The sequence below is a fragment of the Lithobates pipiens genome, unplaced genomic scaffold, assembly GCF_037356315.1.
Source record: "Lithobates pipiens isolate NorthernLeopardFrog02 unplaced genomic scaffold, aLitPip1_a1.2 Scaffold_27, whole genome shotgun sequence".
NCBI classification, from domain to species: domain Eukaryota; kingdom Metazoa; phylum Chordata; class Amphibia; order Anura; family Ranidae; genus Lithobates; species Lithobates pipiens.
Window position 1 is genome coordinate 141,827,734 of NW_027507788.1, and position 26,844 is coordinate 141,854,577.

At 41.9% G+C, this 26,844-nt stretch overlaps 1 protein-coding gene across 1 annotated transcript in view; it reads left to right on the forward strand.

The window, feature by feature from the left end:
* ATAD3A (ATPase family AAA domain containing 3A) overlaps nt 1-22,600 on the forward strand; it is a 119,049-nt gene extending 96,449 nt beyond the window's left edge. The window contains exon 16 of the mRNA XM_077457581.1: nt 22,022-22,600. Coding sequence (XP_077313707.1) covers nt 22,022-22,201 — 180 coding nt within the window. The 3' untranslated portion in view covers nt 22,202-22,600. The remainder of the gene's footprint in view (nt 1-22,021) is intronic.
* Nucleotides 22,601-26,844: the final 4,244 nt, after the last annotated feature.

Genomic DNA, 26,844 nt, shown 5'->3' on the forward strand with positions numbered 1-26,844 from the left:
GAGTCGCATATTAATGGCCACCAGCTGTGTTGAAGATTCCATTACGTTTTAAGTTAAAAACACGCAATTATCTCTATATAATAGATGCCTACAGCTTTTCTTGTTGTCATTTGTAAATGTTTAATGGCAATTAATTTTTAATTTTGCTATTAATAATTGAGTTTCAGTAGAGTGTTTATGTTGTGTAATGACTAATTCTAGTGAATCTGCTGCAATAAACATTCACATTTCCATAGTCTAATCAAGCGTCCAAATAACTGGCATCCTATATTCATTATTGGCAAGTGTTGACGTGGAAATAGCCATTTTATGACTCAGATTAGCTGGATTACAAAGGTTGTCCTCACTGAGATAAAGTTGCTTTGATAATGGAAAAAAATGGGCCAGAAAAGGGCCAAACAAAGTTAGTGATGCAGCTTGCAGAATGGGGCAGATGTAGTCTGAATTTGGTAGACTGTGGAGTTGGTGTACTATAAGTTTCAGCAACACAAATTGTTTAAAGTAACAGGCATTTTTCTCATTTTGGAACCCTGTTATTTGTAATAAAGGAGAAGTATGGCCATAGCTTTTTGGGCTCTACTTCTACAGTTTACAGGAGTGCAGTTTGTTCTGCACTCCTGTTACCTGTTTTTGACCAACAGCAAACTAAAGTTTTCTGTCGGCTGATGCCACCCAGCTGGTTCAGGCTGAGGAAGGATCCAGAGTTTACAGTCGGGAACCATCCAGAAGCCTGAGCCAGCTGCCCCCTCCCCAGCCCATCACTCCAGTGAGTGCTGGAGGAGCAGAGAGCTGGTGACTGACAGTCACCGCTCTCTGCTCACAGCGGAGGGGAGAACTGAGCGATCAGTGCAAAGGTAGCAGGGGACAGAGGCAGCATCGGACTGATGTGGTATCTACCTAGGTAAGTATATATCTTTGCTAAACCCATACTTCCCCCAATATATTTCCCTTCACACGCGTTTCTGGGCAAGGCCTAAAATAAGCAGGTGCTGTAACAGGTTACATGGTATTACCACAGATTAGAACATTTGCTGCCAGCACACCATAGATCTGTAATTCTGGCCATACTGTAGCAGAATTCCATCCAAAATTTGGCATTAGAACATATTTTTGAATTTCTAATTTTTTTGTGGGGTGGCAGGGTGGATAAAAATCAATGTTTATTAACCACTTAAGCCCCGGACCTTTTGGCTGGCCAAAGACCAGACCACTTTTTGCAATTCGGCACTGCGTCACTTTAACTGACAATTGCGCAGTCATGCGACGTGGCTCCCAAACAAAATTGACATCCTTTTTTTTTTACCCCACAAATAGAGCTTTCTTTTGGTGGTATTTGATCACCTCTGCAGTTTTTTTTCTTTTTTGCGCTATAAACAAATTTTTTTTTGAAAAAAACACATTATTTTTATCTTTTTGCTATAATATCCCCCAAAAATATATATATATAAAAAAAAAAATTCCCTCTGTTTAGGCCAATACGTATTCTACATATTTTTGGTTAAAAAAAATCGCAATAAGCGTGTATTGGTTTGCGCAAAAGTTATAGCGTCTACAAAATAGGGGATAGATTTATGGCATTTTTATTAATAATTTTTTATTTTTTTTTAACCAGTAATGGCGGCGATCAGCGATTTTTTTTATCGTGACTGCAACATTAGGTTGGACACATCGGACAGTTTTTGGGACCATTGGCAGTAATACAGCGATCAGTGCATTTAAAATTGCATTGATTACTGTAAAAATGTCACTGGCAGTGAAAGGGTTAACACTAGGGGGCAGGGGAGGGGTTAATGTGTATCCTATTTTGTGTTATAACTGAAGGGGGATGGGGACTGTGCAGGGAAACTAACAGATAACTGTCCATACTCTGTATGGACAGACGATCTGACAGTTCCCTACTCAGAACCGGAAACTGTGTTTTCCGAGCAGGGGCACGTTTATGTTACCGACGTAACATAACGGTGATTTGCTCAGCCGAACCATGCTGCCGCAGTACAACTGCTGCAGCTGGTTGGCATACGGTTAACCACTTCAATACCAGACACTTTCGCCCCTTCCTGCCCTGGACAATTTTCAGCGTTCAGTGCTGTCGCAGTTCGAATGACAATTGCGCTGTCATACAATGCTGTACCCAAACTAAATTATCATTTTCTTTCCACAAATAGAACTTTCTTTTGCTAGTATTTGATCACCTCTGCGGTTTTAATTTTTTGCTAAACCAACTAAAAAAAGACCCAAATTTAAAAAAAAATAAAGTATTCGTTTTGGTTGCAAAACTTTTTTCTCCTTCACTGACGGGCAATGATGAGGCGGCTCTGATATGTAGAATTGATGGGCGCTGATGGGAGGTACTGGATTGGCGCTGATGGGTGGCATTGATGGGCAGCACTGATGATGTTTTGACAGGTGTTACTGTAGGGCACTGATTGGCAATGTGATGGGCACTGACTGGCACTGATAGGTGATCCTGAGGGGACACTGGGTACCTTTTTGGCACATCTGATAGGGCGGTGCTGATAATTAATGTGCTGATTATCAGCACAGACCCCCTCCTCTGAGAGGGAGATCCGTCAATCAGCTCCAATCGGGCTCTCCCAGTCAGTGCAAATTAGAGCTTGTTCTAATTCCTGAACTTAATATAATCATATCAGCAGTAGCTTCATTATTAACTTTCACCCCCACACCCTTCTCCTCCTTTTGAGGCGAAGGGTGGCCTGTATATTAACCATTCACCTCCCTTACCCTGCACTTAACCCTGTCTGGCTATGCAAGAGACCCGATTTTTATCTGTTGCAGGTGGGTTACACTTGCACGTCTCCGCCTCGCCTTCAGGCTGCGTTCACATATATGCTAATTGAATACAGGTTTTGCCGCATCCAATTCGCATGACATGTGAATGTGACAGGCACTCAATGGAGCCGGTTCCCACATGGCCACAGTGTGAATTCTAAAAGGGTCCTGTGCGTTTTTGGGTACGGTTGAGGTGTAAATTCAGGCCTGAATCGCACGTGAACCAGTGAATAGGAACGCACCGGACCCCAGGCTGGAAACGGCGGCCGCACATATGTGAACCCAGCCTCCGCTTATAACTAGACCGTGAAGGAGAAGCAGCAGAATTATGCGTGCTTCTTTCACTATGCTCTTTCCTCCCATTAGCATGCCTGGCTCCTTCTCCCTCTCTCTGAGCTTTTCCGTACAAGGACGGCAAGAATTTGATACTAGGTTACATTCAGGTACTTACACCACTGTATTAAAAAAAATACACATTTATTGATGTATTCTTGAATAGAAATTTGAATTCATTTGTATTGTGTATAATGTTTCAGAGTTGAGCTTTAATTCCAAGCTCTAAACCTAACCTCACGCATAATTCTAGCACTGAAATGTTCTTTCACCAAAACAAATCTGATATTTTGTGGGGACTTGCAGAGCACTCAGTTCAGTGCTGAATGTCTAGGCTTGTCCCCTTCTGGGGCCGCCTTCCTGAAGAGTATCTTAAGGTGCTTCATTGTCCTCTAAACATGTCTCCTTGTTTTTCGTGACCTTCAGTCGGCATGAAAGGAGGAAGAATTTTCCAGTTAATCTATATTACACAGCCGCTGCACTGGAAAATCCCTCAAGAAGGCAGTTTGAGGGGAAGATGAGCCTTTTCACCTGCCAGCTGCGGGTGTCGGAGATGAAACTGCTTACACTGAAATTGCTGCAGAGCGTAAATACTTCCAACTTCCCCAGCATTCATGAATAGAAATAGGCCTTCATTAACTAGAGCATGTGTTCACTTTTACTGGCTGCACAATTCCCTTTGCATCAATTAACCCTTCCAGCGTTACAGGGCACTAAACAAATATCCTAATCTAGTTAATGGAGCGAGCTGTGTCTTTTGTTCAGGGTAGAGGCAGAGATGGGGGGTTGCAGGTTGTGACTCTTCAAGGGATTCACTGAAAATTTGCAAGCCTGAGGTGCATAATTGAGGTTTGTGAAAATTGTTGCATTGGTTTTATAGTGATGACTAGTAATTTTTTATTTGTTTCTGTATCCTGCATTTCCGTGTTTTGTACGTGTGAACATAAATTGGGGCCACTTGGATGGAAGCCAGTCAACAATATGATTGTGGGAGGATATTGAAGTGCCTGACTGAAACCCCCAGCATATAGTGTCCTTGGGACCCCAATCCTCACCCTAGCCATACTATCCTTGTCAGCACTCCTTTACCACCTCTGCATCCAGCTCTGAAATTCAAGGCATCGGCTGCTGTCAGACACTAAAGAAAGCCGCAACATCACTCCCCAAGTCATGCAGCTGTGCTCAGTCATAGAGATTGGCTGCTAGACCCAGGCATTGCTCAGATGGAAGAAGCTCACATGCTCCTCCATAAGGTCGGGTTCACAGTTGTACAACAAACACGCCGATATTGGGAGCTCATGTCGCATGACGTGTGAAAATTAATGTTTCCTTATGAGAGCCATTTTAACTGGTCTGACCCAAGTCAGTCCTACTTTGAAAATGCTCCCTGCACTACTTTGGTGTGACTTTTATCCTAATTGAATATCACTGAAGTCGGATCGCCGTCTTAACTGATCCAATTTTGGCATGCTACTTGTGCTCTAATCTTGAAGGGGAACTCCACGGCAAAATAAAAAAAAATAAAAATAAAAAACAGCTTCAAGACCATACCAGGCCCTTCAGTCTGGTATGGATTTTAAGGGGAACCCTCCAAAATCCATCCACCAGCAAGGGTTGTCAGGAAGAGGCCCTCATCAACATAGGGACAAGGTGCTTTGGGGGGGTGGGAATGTTGCCTGATATGGTTCGGGTGGGGGGGCGCTCGCTCGTCCCCATCCCCTTTCCTGGCCTACCAGGCTGCTTGCTCTGATAAGGGTCTGGTATGGATTTTGGGGGGGACCCCACACCATTTGTTACAGCTTGGGAGTTCCCCATAAAGATTCATACCAGACACAGTGCCTGGTATTGTTGGGGATCAAAGTAGGATCCCTGTTCATTGAAGTTGGATGGATGTCAGACTTTAAGTCGCAGGGTAAAGGGTGTTCAAGAAGCATGAACACTTTTAATGTGAACTGGGGCACTTTAAAAGCATGGGATTGGGACTGTTGAGCATTTTGTAGCTTTGAGTTTTAAAGTGGAACTTTACCCATAACAACCTGATAATAAATAATGATCTTTAGCGAGGAACATACATTGTACATTAATATGCTACCAAAATTAGTGTGAGCTGTAAATTGCCTCCAGCATTGCTCCTGTTTCTTCTTGCCAAAGGATACCATTTTACTGAAGCCCAGAGCCCCTGAGCAGCTGTAAATCATAAAGCAAAACTAAACCAATTGCATTAACCGTTTCAAAAACTGTTAAATTCACAGAATGTCAGGATTGCTAACTGTCACGTTTCCTCAACCAAACTGTCAAACTATCAAATGGCTGGTGTCCTAACTGATCACATGTGCAGCACCATAGCCGTTGCAGATCAAACAGAAGCAGCTTCCTTGGCTGTAAAGGAGAGGAGGGTTTAATTCTGCTTAAGACCCCTTTCACACTGGGGCGTTTTTTCAGGCGCTTTAGCGTTAAAAAAAATGTGTATTCACCGCTCCAAAAGCGATGCAAAGAAGCAGTATTGGATCTTAAACGATATAGGCCTGAAGTGATCTAGCAGGACTTAATTTTCTGACTAAAGTTTAACCTTTGTTCCATCTCAGTGTTGCTGAACTTCAGCAGCCTATTTTCAGCTACTTCTGTCTATATGCCTACCAGAATAAATGGAATTTCTCAGAGTTGGTTTATTTATTGTGAACAGTGTACTATGCCTGTGAGATGCATTTTATAACAGGCTCTGGTATTCTCCATTGCATGCCCATGTGACTGTGAAAATGCAAGGGCTTGATTGAGAGACGGGTACAGAGCGATGTCACCCAATAACGGAGTGTGGCAGAATCACCAGGTATTTTAATGGAAGCGGCAGGTTTAGGGAAAAAAAAAATACCTTAAAATGACATGAACATGGTAAAGGTTATATGAGATTTTAGTCATTGGGATTAAATAGACTTTAATTTTACCAGACATTGCTAATAGAATGGATACTGCACTGTTTAACAGAGACGTCTGATCGATTGTCGTATGTTGCTGAATACTTAACAGTGATTTATAAAATACGACCATTCCTGCTTTAAATCCCTTTTTCATTTATCCTCCTCGTGCTGCAGTGTTGGGGTGGGGAGAAGGCAGCACACATCACATTGATACAGCGCACTAGAATCAAACACCTATTTTCAGCTTGGGAAGGCCTGTCACTTCTTTTCTATGTCATTTGTGTCCCGAAGCTCATTGCGCACAGACAGCTTTAACCTCCTTGCACTGTTGACACTAAGGAGTAAAAAAATAAAAATAGAAGATGTCATTGGAAGATGCATACACATTCTGGCACAACTGTCAGTAAATTATGGGTTTTGTGCAGTAGATCAAATATATGTATCCTTTGACATAGGCTACAACATTCAGTATGTTGTCTCTCCTGCCAGTTTAAAGCTGAACTCTAGGCATATCCCAAATCTGTTTCAGATCAGCCTATTGTAATTGCAGACCAGAACTTCTAGGGCCCATTCCCACCATATGCACTGGGCAGCCTTTCCACAATGCATAGACCTAGGAGTCCTAGGAATTCAGTTCACGCCACTGTGCTGCCGTGATATGTGCTGAAAAAAAAGGCAAGGCATGTTCTACTTTAAATTACTGCCCTGCATTGCAACCTGATGCATGGAATAAAGATGTATGAAATGCCATATATGAGAGTTTGATAAAGTTGAAGAAAACTGTAGACAATGAGAATCATCCTTTAAAACTCATCTGTTACAATGTGACCACTGGACTGACTAAGCCAGCCATTCTCAACCAGGGTTCCTCCAGAGGTGGCTAGGGGTTCCTTGAGCTGTGGCTGATTTACCTCCTGTTTGATGGTGCCTACATACTTCTGAGCCAATGCCACTTGTAGAAGCCAGTGGTATGACACCAATGATCTTTATAGCTCTCTGTAGGAGGACCATTCTTGCCACCACTGTAAAAAAGGGCATTCTTCTCACTGACCACCAAAGTAAGGGGAATTGTTCCCACTGGCCCCATTGAATGGGTTTATTAGGGGTTCCCTGAGACCTGAAAATTATTTTAAGGGTTCCCCTGGGGTAAAAAGGTTGAGAAAGGCTGGACTAAGCCCTTAAAGTGAAGGACAGTAGAAGTTACTATACAAGTGCTGCGCTAAAACATTAAAAAAACAATAGTGTATGTGATACACTCAAGTGTCAAAGTGAAAACATATACTGAATTAAAGTGCTAAACAAAATAAAGTCCAAAAAATGATGTGCTGAAAATATCAACTTTGAAGGTCGCTGTGCTGTTCCTTCAAATGTATATGGATAACTACCTACGTATCCATATGTTTCTACGTACTGAATTTCATCAAAGTGCTGAGATCCACCACCAGAGAGTATAGGCACGCTTACCAGAAAATCTGGACTCCGATACCATCCATTTTAATGAGTCAATCAAGCCAGTGTGATCATAAATCACCAAGGGTAAATTCCATCTGCGCAATATAGAACACCTCCAAATCTTCCAAAGGGGATCAATATGAGGGGAAACTGTTTTCACTTTAGAGCCGACCAAGTTGTCTTGCATAACTTACAGAAAAGGGAGCTCAACACTTTCTGGCAGACTGCAAATTTTAGATCTGGCTTGACAAAATGACAAAACCTTTGTCAGATAAGGCTGGCCATAGATGTGTGTGTTTTTTTTTTTTTTTCTCCATTCAACCAGAGTTGAACGGCTATAGCTGGCTGTGCTGAACATACAGCAAACAAAAAAGGTGGTTGTACAGAAGTTGCTTCACTCCTGTACAGCCATTTACCAGTACACAAGCCGTGCTTAGTCAACAATCCTGGTGGCTGCCTCCCCAAAAATAAAGCTCCCCTAGAGGAGCTCTAGATATAAAAAAAATAATGTACAAAAAGTGGGGTCAGTGGTGCTACCTTTGATATGGGCATATATATTAGTTCCCACCGAGCATACCATATATGTATACAATAGGATTTACATGCAACACTCCTATGTATACTCTCAAAAGGGGGTAACAAGGCTGTGTGGTGAGCCCGCCAGACAACTCAGTGCCCTCCGACTCTCCCCTATTAACCCCCCCTAGCGGTAATCCCGAGTCTGGCTCGGGTTGTGAATTTACTAGCAGGAGCGGTAACCCCAAGCCAGACTCTGGATCGCATTGCTGGATGCAGGGGAGGACAGTGAGACTTACTTACCTTGTCCCCTGGATCAAGCGATGTCCCCCGCGCTGTGTGATCGAGCTGTCCTCCGCTCGATTCACAGTGCCGAATGCCGCCGAGCTCCGTTCCCTGCGATGTTATGACACACAGGAGCGGAGAACGGCGGCAAATTCAAAAAAAGTAAAAAGACACAAAACACACACAGCACTGTAATCTTACAGATTATAGTGCTGTATTAAAAATTACACACCCCCTTTGTCCCTAGTGGTCTGTGCAGTGCCCTGCATGCACTTTTATATTATAAATACTGTTTTTTTCTGCCTGGAATTTGGAGATTGTCCATAGCAACCAAAAAGTGTCCCTTTTTCAGTGTTTTAGGATTTGATTACATTATTGAATCATTTTTATTATTATTTATTATATTACAAACTTTATCATACCCGGGATGTCTGCTAGACTCTGGTTTGAAGAGATTTAAGAGCGTTATTCCTAAGAATTACAGGACTACAAAATAAAACGGCAGATTTCCATGCAAAATAATTGTACCGCTTTCAGAACCTAATTCCAGACTGAATCATACCGCCAGGGAGGTTAAAGGTGACTATAGTCATACTATGTGAATGTAAGTAAATATTGATTCTCCATAACAGTATGACCTATTTAGGAAAATTCATATCAACATCAGATGTACAATATAAGGGTTGAAGCAGTGCACAGAATTATGTCTGATATAATATGTGTCAGTGCATAAAAAAATCCCCAAAAAACAAAAATCGAATCCCAATAAAGATTAAAAATCAGATGTAGTGATCAAAAAAATCAATCTATCAATCGAAAAACACAAGCAGAAAAAACCCACACCCCTTAGCCAGGTCAAGCTATATGTGGCGTGAAAGTAATGATATGGCCAGACCTACACGGTGACCTACGTGAATACACACAAAATACACACAAAAAGACACGAAAAATAATGTCGGTGAAAACGTATTAGTGTACAAGAAAAAAGTTATAGAAGATATATAATATATATAAATGAAAAATTCTCCATAAAAACTATTTATAGATTAGTGTGCAAAATGTCCAAAAAATATAGATATACAGAGTGACTTTTGTGCTCGTGGAATCTCCCCCTCCAGATTCCCTACTTCTCCGAATCCTCGCACCCCTGCAGGGGTAGTGTGCATATAGTTCCACTCCCTCTGGCTGGACCGACCCGGCTCCCTCGGCTTCAGGCTCCGCTCTGCACAGCTCCAAGAATTCTATAGTATACAGGACGTCCCCTTTTTTGTATGTACCAGATGTAGCCAGGTCTAATTCTCATGGGAAACAAAGGATGGTTCTCATAGTGTAATAGTTTCAAAAATCCAGCTTCCATTAATAAAAAAATAAAAATAACCAGCCATGCTGCTGCCCATACATGGATCAAAATTAATCTGGTCCCTGGTCAACCAGCCAAATTTTGATCCATATATGGCCAGCCTAAATATGTTTCCATATATCTACCAAAACGTTGTAACTGTTTGCCTGGTGTGCAGCTTTAGCCACCTACCATCCGCTCACAGTAAATATACTAATGGCAGGTGCAGGCACGGTCACGTACCTGTATGTTGGCCGAGTCTTCTGGTTCGGCAGTGCGCCCCTGCTGACCCGTACTGTGAGTGGATATGTTACGAGTTTGGCAGTTGATAACAGCCAATCAGCTGTGTCCAATCACACAGAGCTCTGTGTTTACAAAAAACCTAGAACTCTGTGTACAGGGAACAGCAATCTGACTGTTTCTAAAACGGCCAAATTGTAAAGTAAAAGTAGCACACATTACTCGTTGTTAGGCACTCGGTTAACCCCTTGATTGTCCCTAGAGGTTAACCTCTTCTCAGCCAGAGTCATTAGTACAGTGTTGGTGTACAGTATCACTATTAGTCACTAGCAACATCTGCCCAATTAGTGTCTGTTTACTGCCAGATTGGCCGCCACCCTATCACAATCCCACTATATGTCGCTGATTGCTGCCAATACAGTATAGCATCTATAGCTGCATAAAATTAAGTGTATATACACACACCATAGTTCGTAGAAGCTATCACTTTTGTGCAAACCAATTAATATACACTTACTGGGATTTTTTATTTTTTATTTTTTTCACCAAAGGCGTGTAGCGGAATACATTGTGGCCTAAATGAATGAAGAAATTTGATTTCTCCTTTTTTTTTTTTTTTTTTTTTTTTTTTTTTATAGGATAGGTTTTGGAACAGAAATTAGAAAATTGGCTTTTTTTTTTTTCTTTTTTCAAAATGTGTGGTCTTTTTTCACTTATATAATAAAAAAATCCCAGTGGTGATTAAATGCTTTATTTGTGTAAAAAATAAAATTAGATGCATTTAATTTAGGTACAGTGTTGCATGACCAAGCAATTGCCAGTTAAATAAGCACAGTGCTGAATAGCAAAGCATGTCCTGGTCATGAATTGGCGGAAGTCAAGTGGTTGGGCATTAAAACCTTGATGAGGATTTCAGGAAAAAAATTGTAATTTGGAGAGTTCCAAGAAAACTACTATAAATGGCCTGTAGCAAAAGCAACTGCTTTTCAGGACACACAAAAGACTAATATGTATAAAGTAATTCTGGCTTGCAATTTTCCTTGAAGCCGTCACACAGATTTGTTTTCATGGGGTTCGGTGACGCATCTGGTCTTTGTGGATTGTGTGGTCTCATCAATAAATGGACACACAGATGTGAAGACTGCCGATTTTACTACATGTGCTGCTATGAAATGCTAAATTTGAAAGCAGCTACTGTTGAAATTTTATGCTGACAAACAATTGACCTAGCCTGCCATTATGTCAGCAAACAAAAAAGAATTAATTTTGACTAGAGGTTGCACTTTTGACAGCCCTGGGCCATTCGCCATTTATAATCTAGTTCACAGTGGACTTTGATAGGATCACTTTAATGAGCTTTCTTTCTCACAGCTATGCAGTTAAAATCAAGGCATTTACGGTATTTTATTATCTAGAGTGCCTTAGTGTTAGAACCTCTATTCTGCTTTTTTTTTTTTAATTAATATTTTCTTTGAGGTTTCGATATGGAAAGAGAAAAAGCAGTATCATTTAGTAACAGTAAGGCCCCTTTCACACAGGGTGGATCTGCTCAGAAGACTCCGCTAGCTCACAGGTTTTCTTCCTCTTTAAACTCTATTGAGCATCTGTGGGGCATCCTCAAATGAAAGGTGGAGGAGCGCAAGGTCTCTAAGATCCACCAGCTCTGTGATGTCGTCATGGAGGAGTGAAAGAGGACTCCAGCTGCAACCTGTGAAGCTTTGGTGAACTCCATGCCCAAGAGGGTTAAGGCGGTGCTGGAAAATATTGGTGGCTACACAAAATATTGACACTTTTTGCCCAATTTGGACAAGGGGGTACTCACTTTTGTTGCCAGCGGTTTAGACATTAATGGCTGTGTGTTGAGTTATTTTGAGGGGACAGCAAATTGACACTGTTATACAAGCTGTACAATCACTACTTTACATTGTAGCAAAGTCCAATTTCTTTAGTGTTGTCACATGAAATCATATCATGAAATATTTACACAAATGTGAGGGATCTGCTCACTTTTTTGAGATACTGTATGTGTAGACATCTCATTCCAGAAGGTGGAATTCATCTTTGAAGATCTTTTGAAGGTTTTCAAATGTTGATTATAAATGAGGTCTTGCAGCAGTGGTGGCTGGTGCTCAAAATTTTTTGGGGGGCGCAAACAAACTGAAAAATACTGAAAAAAAAAAAAGCTTCAATTGCAGCCTCACTGTGCCCCATCAAATGCAGCCTCATTGTGCCCCATCAAATGCAGCCACTGTGCCCCCTGCCCACCCCTTACCCTTGATGGTGGGTCATATAGCACAACATCACACCAGAACCTCTCCCAGCTACCCGGATCATGCGAGGAGCCTGTGGGACGCAATAGGACTACATACTTCTGACGAACATTACTCCCACTTATATCTTGTAAGTGTTTTTAATCTTGTGCAATAAATAATACTGTTTTAATACTACACGTAGAGGTGCAAATGTCCCACTCTGGACGCACTCTGAGGATGGCTGCCTCTTTTTAAATCGCCCCCTTTCCATGGCTCACTTTGTTTTTACCTGAAGACTGACTAATCAAATTTACATTATTACAAACTAAGAGCATTGCCTCCCGGAGCGCTAGATACCCAATTTACCTCCGCTAGAATTCAGACGTCCAAAAAGGGGGTGGCAACGACGGCCATGGATAGGTTCATGCATCTCATGAATCTATCCATTATTATTAGAGGGGGGGTGGCGTGACAGAGGGGGCGGTGTGGATCCCATGTGTCTGCCAGTGTTGGGTTCTAAGGTTTGACAATAGACTGGATAGCACTTTGAGAGTGAACGGAAGAGTATGGGAAGGGTGGTGTAATGCATCATAAGTAAACCTTTTCAAGGCTAGTAGAGAAGCTTTAATAGATGGTGAAGTAATCGTCGTGGGTCTGTTAGCTTTTTTTTTTTCTGCAGTCTGTTTCCACAGTGGGAGGGTTCACTCAGTGTCTTGGTGACCTCTTTCACCAAGACTTAAAGCGAGGGAAGGTCCAAAATGTTAAGTTCTCACCTAAACTGTAATAGTAGGAAAATCTTCCAAAACTTGAAATGGGGGGCGGGGGGGCGGGGTACCTTCCAAAATTAGAATAGAGGGGAACCTCGAGGTAACACTTTTGTTGGTACAAACTGTCTAATTTTAGGCATGTGTACACCTACATCTGTTGTGTCTGCAGAACAGAATGTGAAGGAAAATCTCTTGAGTGGGACAGAAATGGTATTTAAAAAAAAAAAAAAAAAAAAAACTGCCTGGCTTTAAAGCCGATTTCCAGGTAATTGTAAAATACACAAATAATGCAGTTCTGTAATCGTAAGAACATCATTAAATGTATTTGGTAAATACAAGCACTGTAAGTATCTGAATCTGACCTGTAGGACTGCGCTGCTTCTCCTTTCATTGTCCAGTCACATGCTGAGGTGGGTCCAGGATGCCCTGGGTTGAGGACGTGGGCTTGAATAAAGCTGGCCATCTGACTGGGGACATCTAGAAGCAGAAAAAGGTTCTGCAGGAAAATATCTCGACTGAAGCCAAAATATTGCAGCAAAGTTGCTTTTGTTTTACCTTTTAACACAATTATTAATTCTATCTTGTTGCTTTTGGCTGAAATTCTGTTTTAATTCCTCCCTAGTCTATTCAAAATGAAGAAAAAAAATGTGTGAGCCCATGAGAAAGTATTTCTAAAGAAGTGTTCTGCAATTGTTTTAGTCGTATTTAGTCAACTAAAATCTCCAGTACATTTTAGTCGTCCAAAATCAAATATGTTTAGATGTAATGCATGATTTAAGCATTTCTCTACCATTTCCAAACTAGTTATATACTCCTAGAGTAAAAAAAATAATAATAGAATTTATTATTTTTTATGGTATTAAGGTTTGAACAAACTACCGTCTGAGGAGGCCTGTAATTCTGCAGTGTTTTGGATGGTGGTCTGAGAGGCCTGTAATGCTGCACAGTGCTGGATGGTGGTCTGAGGGGAGGCCAGTAATGTACAGTGCTCTAGATGCCGGTGGTCAGAGGAGGCCATTAATGCACACAGTGCACTGGATGGTGGTCTGAGGAGAGGCCTGTAATGCACAGGGCTCTGGGACAGTGGTCTGAGAAGGCCTGTAATGCTGCACAGTGCTGGATGGTGGTCTCAAGTCTGAGAGGAGGCCTGTAATGCACAGTGCTCTGGATGTCGGTGGTCTGAAGAGGCCTGTAATGTACACAGTGCTTCGGACGGTGGTCTGAGAGGAGGCCTGTAATGTACACACTCGCAGTGCTCTGCACTGGACGGTTGTGAGTCGGGACTCCTGTCGGGATGCCTGTAACGCCCAGTGCTGCGCCGGACAGTCGCCCAAGGAGGACTGCAATGCTACACAGGCGGAACTCCACGGAAACCGGAAGTTCCTGAGGATAAACATCCCTCCCTCAAATTTTTCTTTCATTTTCATTCGTTAATGATTTTCATTTTAGTTTTTGTCAGCTGATGAAAATGTGGTGTACATGTGGTGTTCATTTTCCTCATCATAAAAAGGCCGCTGAGGAAAAAATTGTCGTCTACTAGATTAACACTGCTCATGAAAATGATTACTTTGTTTTTGTGCCTTGTGATAGGGCAACTTTGTGCTTTTTGATTTAGTCCACTTAACTGACATATCATTTTTAAATAGCTACTGTTTGATTGGATCACCCCAAGCTACTTAATCTTATTGGGGGGGGGGGGGGGGGTAATTTATGTGTATACATTTTTACTCTTGTTCAGTGGTGTTGCCTTCATTTGGTTTTGTAAATTTATTGCATAGAGTGGAGTCGTCCTCCTTGGTGGTGATGGATGTTGACTAAGCTTGGGACTCTGGCAGGGAAACCCTTGGGAGGTACAGAAGTGCACAATTCACTAAATAGATCAATTTTAGGTGCTTTGACCTGAAATTAGACCCGTCAGGCTCTCAGGTTTGTAATCCCAGGACAGCTGTAGGTTTCAGATTTACAAATTGAGTTTTAGAGCTGTGGATATTTAGCTGAAGCTCTGATGTGATTTTCTTTGGACTATCATTTGAGTTTACAAATTTGTTTTTGTGTGGGAAGAGAGATCCTTTTTACTATTTTAGCTGCATGCTGTTCAGCGATATCTGACCTAAAAGGATTTATTAGGGAATTCTGCGAATGTCAGGCATACAATCTGCTTCTGACACAGCAATTTACATGATGAAGTAAGGGGGAATTTGTGGAAGTAATCCTCTTAGTTCCGTCTTGCTCTGATTGTTATTTCGGCAAATGTGGTGGAGAAAGTTACTGATTAGGGGGGTAATAAATCTTTCTTGCTGAACTTTATTGGAGGTTAGATTTTATGCTCTAGATTTCAGTTTAAAGGAGAACTTTGAAAGAATGTTGTACAGGTTTTCCTGCTGCATCTTGTGGAGAAAACCGCAATCTGAATATCTGCAGTTTTAACCACTTCCCATCTTGGCCAATTCTGGCATTTCTCTGCTACATGTAAAAGTAAATTTTTTTTTGCTAAAAAATTACTCAGAAATCCTAAACATTTATATTTATATATTTATATATATATATATATATATATATATATATATATATATTATATATTTTTTTTTTTTTTTTTTTTTTTTTTTTAGCAGTGACTCCAGAGAATAAAATGGTGGTTGTTGCAATTGTCACACAGTACCGTATATACTCGAGTATAAGCCGAGATTTTCAGCCTCTTTTTTGAGGCTGAAAGTGCCCCCCTCGGCTTATACTCGAGTCATCGCTGTCTGCCCGCTCGATCAGCGTGTCGAGCAGACAGACAGCGGCCATTCTGATTCAAAAGCCGCGCCTCCGGCTCCCCCTTCGCCTGTGATAGGCGGAACACTGAATTTCCCAGCAGCCTGTGTTCCGCCTATCACGGACTTCGTATCATCCTCGTACTACGGACGAGGATGATACGACGTCTGTGATAGGCGGAACACAGGCTGCTGGGAAATTCAGTGTTCCGCCTATCACAGGCGAAGGCGGCGGCGCAGCTTTTGAATTTTACAATGGCCGCCGACGAACGAAGAGGGCACGGGACGGAGGCAAGGCACAGGACGGCACGGCACGGGACGGGACGGGACGGGACCGGAGGCAAGGCATGGCGGCGAGGCACGGCGGCGAGGCACGGAGGCAAGGAGGCTCGGCACGGGACGGAGGCTCGGGACAAAGGCTCAGGACACAGGTAGGCTGGACACACACACACACACACACACACACACACACACACACACACAGGGATGGATGGATGGATGGAGACACACACACACAGGGATGGATGGACGGACACACAGGGATGGACGGACACACAGGGATGGACGGACACACAGGGATGGACGGACACACACACAGGGATGGACAGGCATGTCTTACCCTCGGCTTATACACGAGTCAATAAGTTTGCCAGTTTTTTTGGGGGTAAATTGGGGGCCTCGGCTTATATTCGGGTCGGCCTATACTCGAGTATATACGGTATTTGCACACCAAGTTTTCTAATGCATTTAAAAAAAAAAAAAAATTTTAAATGCAAAATATAATCCAATTTTTTGCTAAAATATAAAAAATGTTTCACCTATACCTAACATGTCATACTTTAGAATTGCACACACTTGTGGAATGGCACAAAACTTCAATTTTTTTTTACAGGTTACCAGTTTAGAGTTACAGAGGAGGTCTAGTGCTTCAATTGTATAAAAAAAAAAAAAAAAAAAAACGAATGCACTGTTAGGGAAATAAAAGTACTAAAATAATAATAATGGCAAACTGCTGCTACCACCAAAGTGCCCTCTCACTTGTAACAGGGAAAATAATTAACCACTTCCTGACCAGGCCATAGCCGAAAGACGGCTACAGCGTGGTCGGCTTATTCTGGGAGGGCATCCATGGACGTCCTTCCAGAATGTTGCTCTCGCGCGCTCCCAGAAATATCGCGATCAGCGTAAATAGTGGTGGCAGCCATTTACCATGTGAAATGCTCTGTCAAATGACGGAGTGATCACTTGTAAACAAACAAACCGGCGTCATGTCATGACGGTTCCTCCATCCCCTCTCTATACTGATTTGTACAATGCGAGGGGAGAGGGGGAGAGATCGTTTGTAGCAGCGCTGTGGGCTGGATCTGTAGTGCCCACAGCGCTGCTCAGTGCCAATACTCTGCAATACATTTTAACAGAAACAAATAATTTTTATTTTTATTTTTTTTTACCGAATTTTAAGTCTCTTTTGATTTGTTTTTTTTTTTTTTTTTTTAACAAGATCTCTTTAACTTTTTTATTTTTTTTATCACTTGAATTCCTATTACAAGAAATGTAGTAGGAATGAGGCACGACTAGTTCTCTTTATGGCGACACCTGGGGTCAGTAAGAACCCAGATCTCCTATACCCTTGAAAGCATGAGATACAAAAAAAACACATTGATCTCTGCTTTCCAGGGGAAAAAATGTCAGTGTTTACATCAACCAGAGCGGCAAGTGACATCATGGCGTCGCTTCTGGCCTCCCAGGATCATAGAGCTGCCCGTTTCACACCCAACTTTATTGTAATTCCTTGCTGGGTTGGGTTCCTGGGTCCCCTATTGCACAAGAGAGGTGCTGTTTGGGGAGGGGGGGGGGTTGTGTCATGTCATCCTGTTTCCCCCAAAAAAACAACCCCGAGGCTACTTAGCTGGCAGGAGGGCTTTTACAACAGAGGGAATGGCTGAAACAAAGATATCTGAATAATGGCTGTAGCTGCAAGCATCATCCAGATATCACCACTTCAACCCAAATACGCCATATGAGGGCCTTCCGGAGGGAAGTGGTTAATGCAGAATATTAATATAAAACTGAATGTTGGGAGATCTTTGTGCATTTCTACCTAATGTGGCAGGATCAAGCAGCTGGCATGCCTTTCTAGGCAGTCACCACAGATACCCCATTTGTTTGGGGGATATGGCCGCCTTCAGACATGGTGGTGTCTTTCAGGTTTGCCAATCTTTTTATAATTAGTGATATTCTTTCCTGCCAGAAAATCATAGGCGTGCAAAATTCATGAGCTAATGCCAGGTTATATTAAAATGATTATAAGATGGAATGTTATGTTTTTCAGAAGCTAACTTAATTCATATGGATAGCCTAATGCTAAAGTTTGAAGTTTTGATGCCTTTTTTTTTTTTTTTAATAAAATTGCAAAGCAATTGACGATATGGTGAATTTGATGGGATTGAAATTGTGTTGATCGAACCCGGTTAAGAAAAAATCAACTCCCTTTTAATAAAATTCCTGGTTTCAATTTGGTATTCAACTGCGGTGACGCTCTTAAAGTGAAACTAAACCCTCCTATTATTTTCAGCCAAGGAAGCTGGCATCTTGGCATCTGTTTTGATCTGCAACTGCCATGGTGCTGCACATGCGATCAGTTATGACACCAGCCATTTGATGGTTTGACAGTTTGGTTGAGGCCACAATCACTAAGACTGTTTTTGAAAAGGTTACACTCGTGATCAGCAATGCTTTGCAGGCTGTAATGTCGGGTTCCTGCAAACTCTTCCTCCTGCTCTTCTGCCCATTCCTCTGTACAGGCTTTCAGTTGTAGAGCTTGAGGGAGGGTTAATGGACTAAAAGTGCACTGATTACTACACCTGTTTTGCTTTAAACTACAAGTCATTCTGCCGTGGTTGCAGACGCAACTTTATTCATTCACAAATCTCTGAAAATCAATTAATGAATTGCACAATACGCATAGTACAGCCATGCCAGTTTTAGAAATGACAGAAACTGCGGTAACAAGAACCCCACCACATTACCACAGAATAGGTGGGGGGTGGGTGGGGAGGATGAGGCACTTGGCAACATGTTACATCCTAAATACGATGTAACATGTTGCTAAGGGTAGAATTGGTCCTCTTAATTAGAGGTGCTGAGAGGAGGAGTTTCACTAGGCAGTGTCAGAATAGAAGAATCAGTTTGCAGGCAGCAAGGTGCTATGGGACATGTAGTCCTTAGAAATGAAGGTAACCCGCAGCGGCCGAGGTGCAAAGCATGCAGGGAATACAGGAAGTTGCTAAAAGAGATGGACATTAAACAGAGGTCTCTAAAAATTCACCAAGGCAGGGGTTAACTCAGTGTAGTGTGCACTGTGCCATGCTGCTCTATCAACCAGCGGGAAGACTGACAACTGCAAAAGTCCCCGATGTTTGAGCGTGCAGTTGCCAACAAGCTGCACCCGAGTTGCCCGCTCACAGCAGAGATCCTCCGATGGAAGGGAGACTCGGGCTGAATGCACGTACACGTAATACAGCAGGTGAATGATGCTAAGGGTTGCTATGACAACAAGTTTTCAGAGGGCGTGGCCTCGTTGAGGTGTACCATGTGTTCTCAAGGGGGCCCTTAAATAGCATCATTCATGGGGTTTTGAACCCATTCAGACAATAGGAGCTCATAGCTGTTAATTAGCAAGGCAACTTGGTATACAATTGTAATGCACATCCCATATCACAAAACCCTTTTATGGTGTGTGCTAAAAACAATTGTCATTCCGTCACATCTATTCTCTAAACTAGCTATATTGTAAAAAAAAAAAAAAAAAATCGCTTTATAACAAAACATATTAAACATCTCCTTAAAAGCATTAATTAGAAAACATATATTAGAAATATACAAAAAATATATATTAAAAAGGAGAGCGTGTTTTATATTGGAAACCATGTATATCTTTCTCTAAGAGATCTTACTATGATATAATTGATCAAGATATATAATAGGTATCTAAAATGTATAATGTTGAAAGATTTAAAAATATATTTTAAAAGTTTATTTATATATATATATATATATATATATATATAATATATAATATATAAATGAGATAAAATTCAATAAAATAAAAAAAATTCAATTAAGATATGGGAAGTGTCCAGTATTCTCCCACAATGTCCCTAAATGTGCTAGTGTGAGGAAGCGCACGCGTGGGGCTATGGGTCCTCGTGTGCTCCTCCATACCTCGTGCACGTGCCGTCAACCAAAGCCCCCTGCATTTAGGGACATTGTGGGAGAATACTGGACACTTCTCAATACATATGTGGCTATATGTGCGTATGTGCATGCTTATGAAACATTGTGGCAAGCATGCCACGTGGGTTATATTTGCATCGCACATAAATAGTTACAATACTGGGCTCATCCACACCATAATAACATATATAAAATATATTTGTATTGGGTGATTATTCTAGTTGTGGAGTGCACATATTCATAATGACCCAATTTATAATTTAATGAGACAAAAAATGTAAAAAAATAAAATGATACAAATATTCAGATATATTGGGTCGGTAGTCTTATAATATTTTATTGAATTCTATCTCATTTAAATATATCCAAAAACTTTAAAATAATTTTTTTTTTTTTTTTTTTTCAACATTATACATTTTAGATACCGATTATTAAATATCTTAATCCATTATGTCATAGTAAGATCTCTCAGAGAAAGATATACATTGTTTCTAATATAAAATATGCTCTCCTTTTTTAATATATTTTTTTATATATATTTATAATATGTTTTCTAATAGATTTAAAGAGATGCTCTTTGGGAAATGTTTTTAATATGTTTTGTTGTAATACAGTTCATTTTATTACAATATAGCTAGTTTAGAGGATGGGTGTGATGGAATGACAATCATTTTTAGCACACATCATAGAAGGGATTTGTGATATGGGATGGGCATTACGACTGTATACTAAGTTGCCTTGCTAATCAATAGCTATGTGCTCCTTGTGGAACCCTATTGTCTGGGTTAATAACCCCATGAATGATACTATTGAAGGGCCTTGAGAACACATGGTGGACCTGAAGGAGGAGGCCACGCCCTCTGAAACGCATTGTCATAGCAACCCTTAGCATCGCTCACCTGCTGTATTACGTGTATGTGCATTCAGCCCATCTCCCTGTCATCAGAGGATCTCTCCCGTGAGCAGGCAGCTCACGTGGAGCTCGTGGGCGGCTGCACGCTCAAACATCGGGGAGGGGGCTTTTGACTGGCAGCCCACCCTGGATCCAACTTGGAACCCCTCATGCCAGAGAGCCACTACAGCTTGTCACACATGCGCCGGTGCGCTCTGTCTCTCAATTTATATCTTAAAAGATATAGACAGCTTTCACAATGTAAAAGGAACATTTTTAAGAGCGCTTATATTGGATCTTCAAAAATAACTTTGTATTGCTAATACAACGCTGATGTTATAAAGTGAAAGTGTTGCGACATTGATTTCGATTAAGCGGTGTTTGAAAATATAACTGAAATCAAAGATTAGGGAGGATAGGCCACTAGGGAGATCCCTCTACTAAATGGACGTATAATTAGGATGTGGTACTGGACAAACACTATCATGCACAAAAAGAACTCTAACGCCTAATTAAAAGACTTTGATTATTATTAAAATAAAATATCAAGAATTTGAATGCACAAAGGTTAAAATCATCTCAACGACATAGAAAAACATGTAAATACATAACACAATATTAGTAGAAATTTCCCTGGGATCATGTTGTACATTTATCATCGCCCTACTGCAGCTAGGTGGAGATTTTCTCGCGGTAACGTCACTTCAAGGCAGGTGCATTTCATGGGTACAAAAAGTCCGCTTCTTCAGGAAAGTAGGGCTATACTGCGAGCTCTGAAAATTGTAACTAGAAATAACAATGGTCATTTTACAATCGTGTGTCGCCAACTGCCCCAGTCAATGGAGTAGTCCACATGGGTTTACTCTGAGTCCGCCATAACCAAATATAGTCCCAGTACTAAGTGTTCAAATTAACAATCTCATGTCTCTTGAATGCTGGTATGGTAAAGGTTGTTCACTGAGCAAATGGGGTGGTTGAGAGGTGAAAAGAAGAGAGCCTCGTATCGCTGCCTCCATCTTGGAGTGAAGATATTGTGTTATTGCATGTTTTTCTATGTCATTGAGATGATTTTAACCTTTATACATTCAATTTCTTGATATTTTATTTTAATAGTATCATCAAAGTCCTTTAATTAGTGGTTGGGGTTTTTCTTGCGTTTTGAAAATATAACATGGGTTGCATATAATAACTCCTGCAATTAATAGTGGAATTTCTTGTTTCCAATAACTGTTATTCTTTCTGTCTCAGGCTGCAGCCTATGCCTCAGAAGATGGAATTTTGACAGAAGCCATGATCGATGCCCGTGTGGATGATGCTGTCCGGCAGCACAAGCAGAAGATGGAATGGCTAAAGGCAGAGGCCAAGGAAGGGGACAAAGGAACAAGCAAAAACCCTCTACAGCATCTACTGGAAGGAACCCCCGTCTGACGCACCACGAAATAATAGTGACCATTTAACTGCCTCAACCGTCTTACAGCAAACTACTTCAGCCAGTAGCTGCAGGCAACAGAAAACCAACAGCAATTTAGCCAATGATCTGTGAGGACAAAGTGGCACATTTGTGGCCTCCTGTGAGCAGGGAGCAGGGCTGTAGTTCTTGCATTGAGGAGACAACCGCATCCTTTTCACCATTCATTCCCTACTGAACTCTTGTCTTTTTTTTATATTAATTTTAGGGCGTCCATGGCAGTTGTATTGTAAAAGAAATGAATGCATTGTTTTAACCCTGACTGAAGCTGCTGCAATAACCATCTCTGGTCAAATGTAAAGAGTAATAGAGTATTGTGATTGTTGAACTTCCATCTATGAAAAAAAATATTGATGCAACTGTTTGATGTCTTCCTTTTTTAAATTGTGCAAATATTGTTTTCTGATTAACTTTTTGATCTTCTAAAAAAAACTATTGAACTTGACAATGTGCTTGTCAATATTTAAAGTGCACCTATGCCAAGACTATGGATATTTATGTATTCCTAACAAACCACACTAGAGCTTTAAAAAAAAAAAAAATTCCACCTCTGACCTCTTTAGCTGCTTTTCATATGAACGTTTTGGTGGATCCCTGCACCCAGGGTGTCTAGCTTCCAATCCTGGTGTTTGACTTTGCCCAGGATCCACGGGTGCAGCATCCAGCCCCACTGCCTAGCAGTTTGGCAAAGTCTATGGCAGACTGAAATATACTGCAGCTGGATAGCATTGAATGCTGTACTGAGTGGTAGTAGTGTTTAGGGCCTTGTGAGTTAAATCGGAGCCCTATTAAAAAAAAAAAAAAAATTTAAAGTCAGCAGCTACAAATTCTGCAGCTGCTGACTTTTAATATTTGAACACTTACCTGTCCCAAGGTCCAGCGATGCGGGAGAGCGAAGCCCCACTCGTCTCCCCCTCCTCTCTGCGGTTCCAGCATTGTAAGTGTGGGCACCTGGCTGTGGCTTCACAGCCAGGCACCCACTGCGCATGCATGCACCGTGACTGGCCGGGCAATCATCTGGGAACTGTGACGTGTCCCAGATGATTGCTGAGAGGGGGGGAGGGGTGATCTCCCTTCCGGTGCACTGGGTGCTGGGACCCTCTGAAAAGAGGTTACCGACTTGTGTCCGTGACCTGTGACGTGTCCCAGATGATTGCCGAGAGGGAGGGGGGAGAGGTGATCTCCCTTCTGGCACCTCCCTTAAAGCGGAAGTTCCATTTTTGGGTGGAACACCGGATTTAAACAATGGATTCCTGGAATGCAGAGAACCTGCATATTTCCCTTAACGCATATGGTGATAAATATGGGTAAGACTCGCTACATCGTGCAGCCCTGTCATGCCGCAGCGTACTTCAGCCTGCCATAGTCTTTGATAGGCTGCATCAGAGCTAGATGCTGCACCTGTGTCTCACGGTTGCACTAAAATGCTAGGACTTGAGGCACAGGGGGTAGATACAAATTGTGCAGTCATATGACGTCCTTGACTTTGTGGGGGTATATCTGAATGATGCCTGCAGCTACAAGCATCATTCAGATATTGTCTTTTTCAGACGGCAATTCCCTACACCATAAGAATGATCATATAGCGGCTGTTCCACCACTTGATGATTCTTACAGGCGGCGTCCCCTCTGGTGCTTCTACAGACTCACCACTTCCATCAGGGAGACGGAGACAGGTTCCGACAGCCCCGGATGGTGACCATAGAGATTTCTGGAGGACCATTTGGCCGCCGGAGTCTCTGATTGATCAGAGGCTGGGCGTGATGTTATGACAGGGAAGTTGAGATCGTTTATTTAATTTTTTAGGGATTTCTGGCTTCGCAGCCTAGAGATGAGATGCGGGGTCTTATTGATCCCATATCTCACAGTAAAGAAGACTGATCACGCCATATTTCTATTACAAGGGATGTTTACATTCCTTGTAATAGGAATAAAAGTAATCAAACTATTATATATATTTTTTAAAAGTGTCAAATAAAAAAAAAAAAGTAACATTAACCATAAAAAAAAAAAAAAAAAGTTTTAAAGTGCCCCTGTCCCCATATGCTCGCACGCAGAACCGAACGCATAGGGTAAGTCCCATCCACATATGAAAACAGTGTTCAAACCACACATGTGAGGTATCACCTCGAATATCGGAGCAAGAACAATAATTTTAGCCCTAGACCTCCTCTATAACTCAAAACATGTAACCAGTAAAAAATGTTAAAGCGTTGCCTATGGGGATTTTTAAGTACCGAAGTTTGGCACCATTCCATGAGTGCGTGCAGTTTTGAAGCATAACATGCTGGGTATCTATTTGCTCAGCGTAACTTCATCTTTTACAAAAAAGTTTGAAAAATTGCTGTGCAAATACTGTGCAAGATAAAAAGTTACAACGTCCGCTATTGTATTCGCTAGGGTCTTTGCTAAAAAAATATATATATTATTTGGGGGTTCTTTGTAATTTTCTAGCAAAAAAAATGAGGAATTTTACAGCTAGAAGAGAAATGTCAGAAGAAGTATTCATACTCCTTGAAATGTTCCACATTTTGTCATGTTGCAACCAAAAACAAATGTATTTTATTTAGGGATGCACCGAATGGTTTTTTTTGGTGCCGAAACCGATACCGAAAATAAATCTTTCTTGATACCGAAACCGATACCGAAACGGCACCGATACCGAAATTGACTATTTTTAAAAAATATTTTTGTACAGGAGATGGTCAGAGACTGGGGGCATGCTACAGGAGATGGTCAGAGACTGGGGCATGCTACAGGAGATGGTCAGAGACTGGGGACATGCTACAGGAGCTTGTCAGAGACTGCAGGCATGGTACAGGAGCTGGGCAGAGACTGCAGGCATGGTACAGGAGCTGGGCAGAGACTGCAGGCATGGTACAGGAGCTGGGCAGAGACTGCAGGCATGGTACAGGAGCTGATCAGAGACTGCGGACATGCTACAGGAGATCAATGCAGCCTCACTGTGCCCAGCAGCCTCACTCTGCTCGCCATGTAGCCTGCCTTTGCCTCACCAGTGCATATAAACATACACATATAAAAACACACACACATATAGATAAAAACACACATAGAAACATACACACTTAACACACATACATATAAACATACAAACGCACACATAGCACACGCACACATATAACACACACAACACTCATATGCACACACAGAGGCATACAAACATATATATATATATATATATATATATATATAGACAGTCTTTTTTTTTAATTGGCAGCTGCAGCTCAACATTAATCTCCATGCTGGGTACTGCACTCTAGGGGGAGGCAGAGAGCACAGCACACGCTGCTAGACGCCTCTCCTTTGCTTTCACTTTCACAGTAAACAGCGTGCCCAGCTCCTGCACAGCCGATTTACACATCGGCTGAGGAGACATATGCAGCCACCGCTGTGGAGAGGGGGACTTTAGAGCGAGACCAGACAGGCTGACTGCAGCATGGGTGAGGAGGGAGGGGAGGAGGAGGGCTAAAGACAGAATGACACCCCCATGATGGGTGGCACCAGGGCGGGGCCAAGCCCAGCAGGCCCCTCCCCATTTTCGACACCAGAATCGGCGGAAATTCTCTTTCGGCTTTTTGCTGAAAGGGCCATTTTCGGCCGATATGTTTAGGCGGCCGAAATTTCGGTGCATCCCTAATTTTAGTGGGATTTTATGGTATGGACCCAACACAAAGTGGCACATAATTGTGAAGTGGTAGGAAAATGATGAATGGTTTTAAACATTTTTTACAAATATTTGAAAAGTGTGTTTAGTGTAGTTGTCCTCATGGAAGGCAAACCCTCACCCCAGTCTCAATCTTTTGCAGACTCTAAAGAGTTTTCTTCTATGATTGCTCTGCATTTGGCTCCATCCATCTTCCCATCAACTCTGACCAGCTTCCCTGTCCCTGCTGAAGAAAAGCATCCCCACAACATGATGCTGCCACCACCATGTTTCACGGTGGGGATGGTGTGTTTAGGGTGATGTGCAGTTAGTTTTCTGCCACACAAAACGTTTTGCTTTTAGGCCAAAAAGTTTAATTTTGGTCTCATCTGACCAGAGCATTTTCTTCCACGTTTTCTGTGTACCCACATGGCTTCTCGCCAACTGAACACAGGACTTCATATGGCTTTCGTCAACAATGACAATTCTTCTTGCCACTCTTTTATAAAGGATAGATTTGTGGAATGCACGACTAATAGTTGTCCTGTGGACAAATTCTCCCACCTGAGCTGTGGATCTCTGCAGCTCCTCCAGAGTTACCATGGGCCTCTTGGCTGCTTCTCTGATTAATGCTTTCCTTGCCCGGCCTGTTGGTTTAGGTGGATGGCCATGTCTTGGTAGGTTTTCATTTGTGCCATACTCTTTCCATATTTGGATGATGGATGCCTCTGTAAGATGTTCAAAGCTTGGGATGTTTTTTTTTAGACCCCGACCCTGCTTTAAACTTTTCTACAACTTTTCTACAACTTTATCCCTGACCTGTCTGGTGTGTTCCTTGGCCTTCATGATGCTGTTTGTTCACTAAGGTTCTCTAACAAACCTCTGAGGACTTCATAGAACAGCTGTCTTTATACTGAGATTAAATTACACACAGGTGCA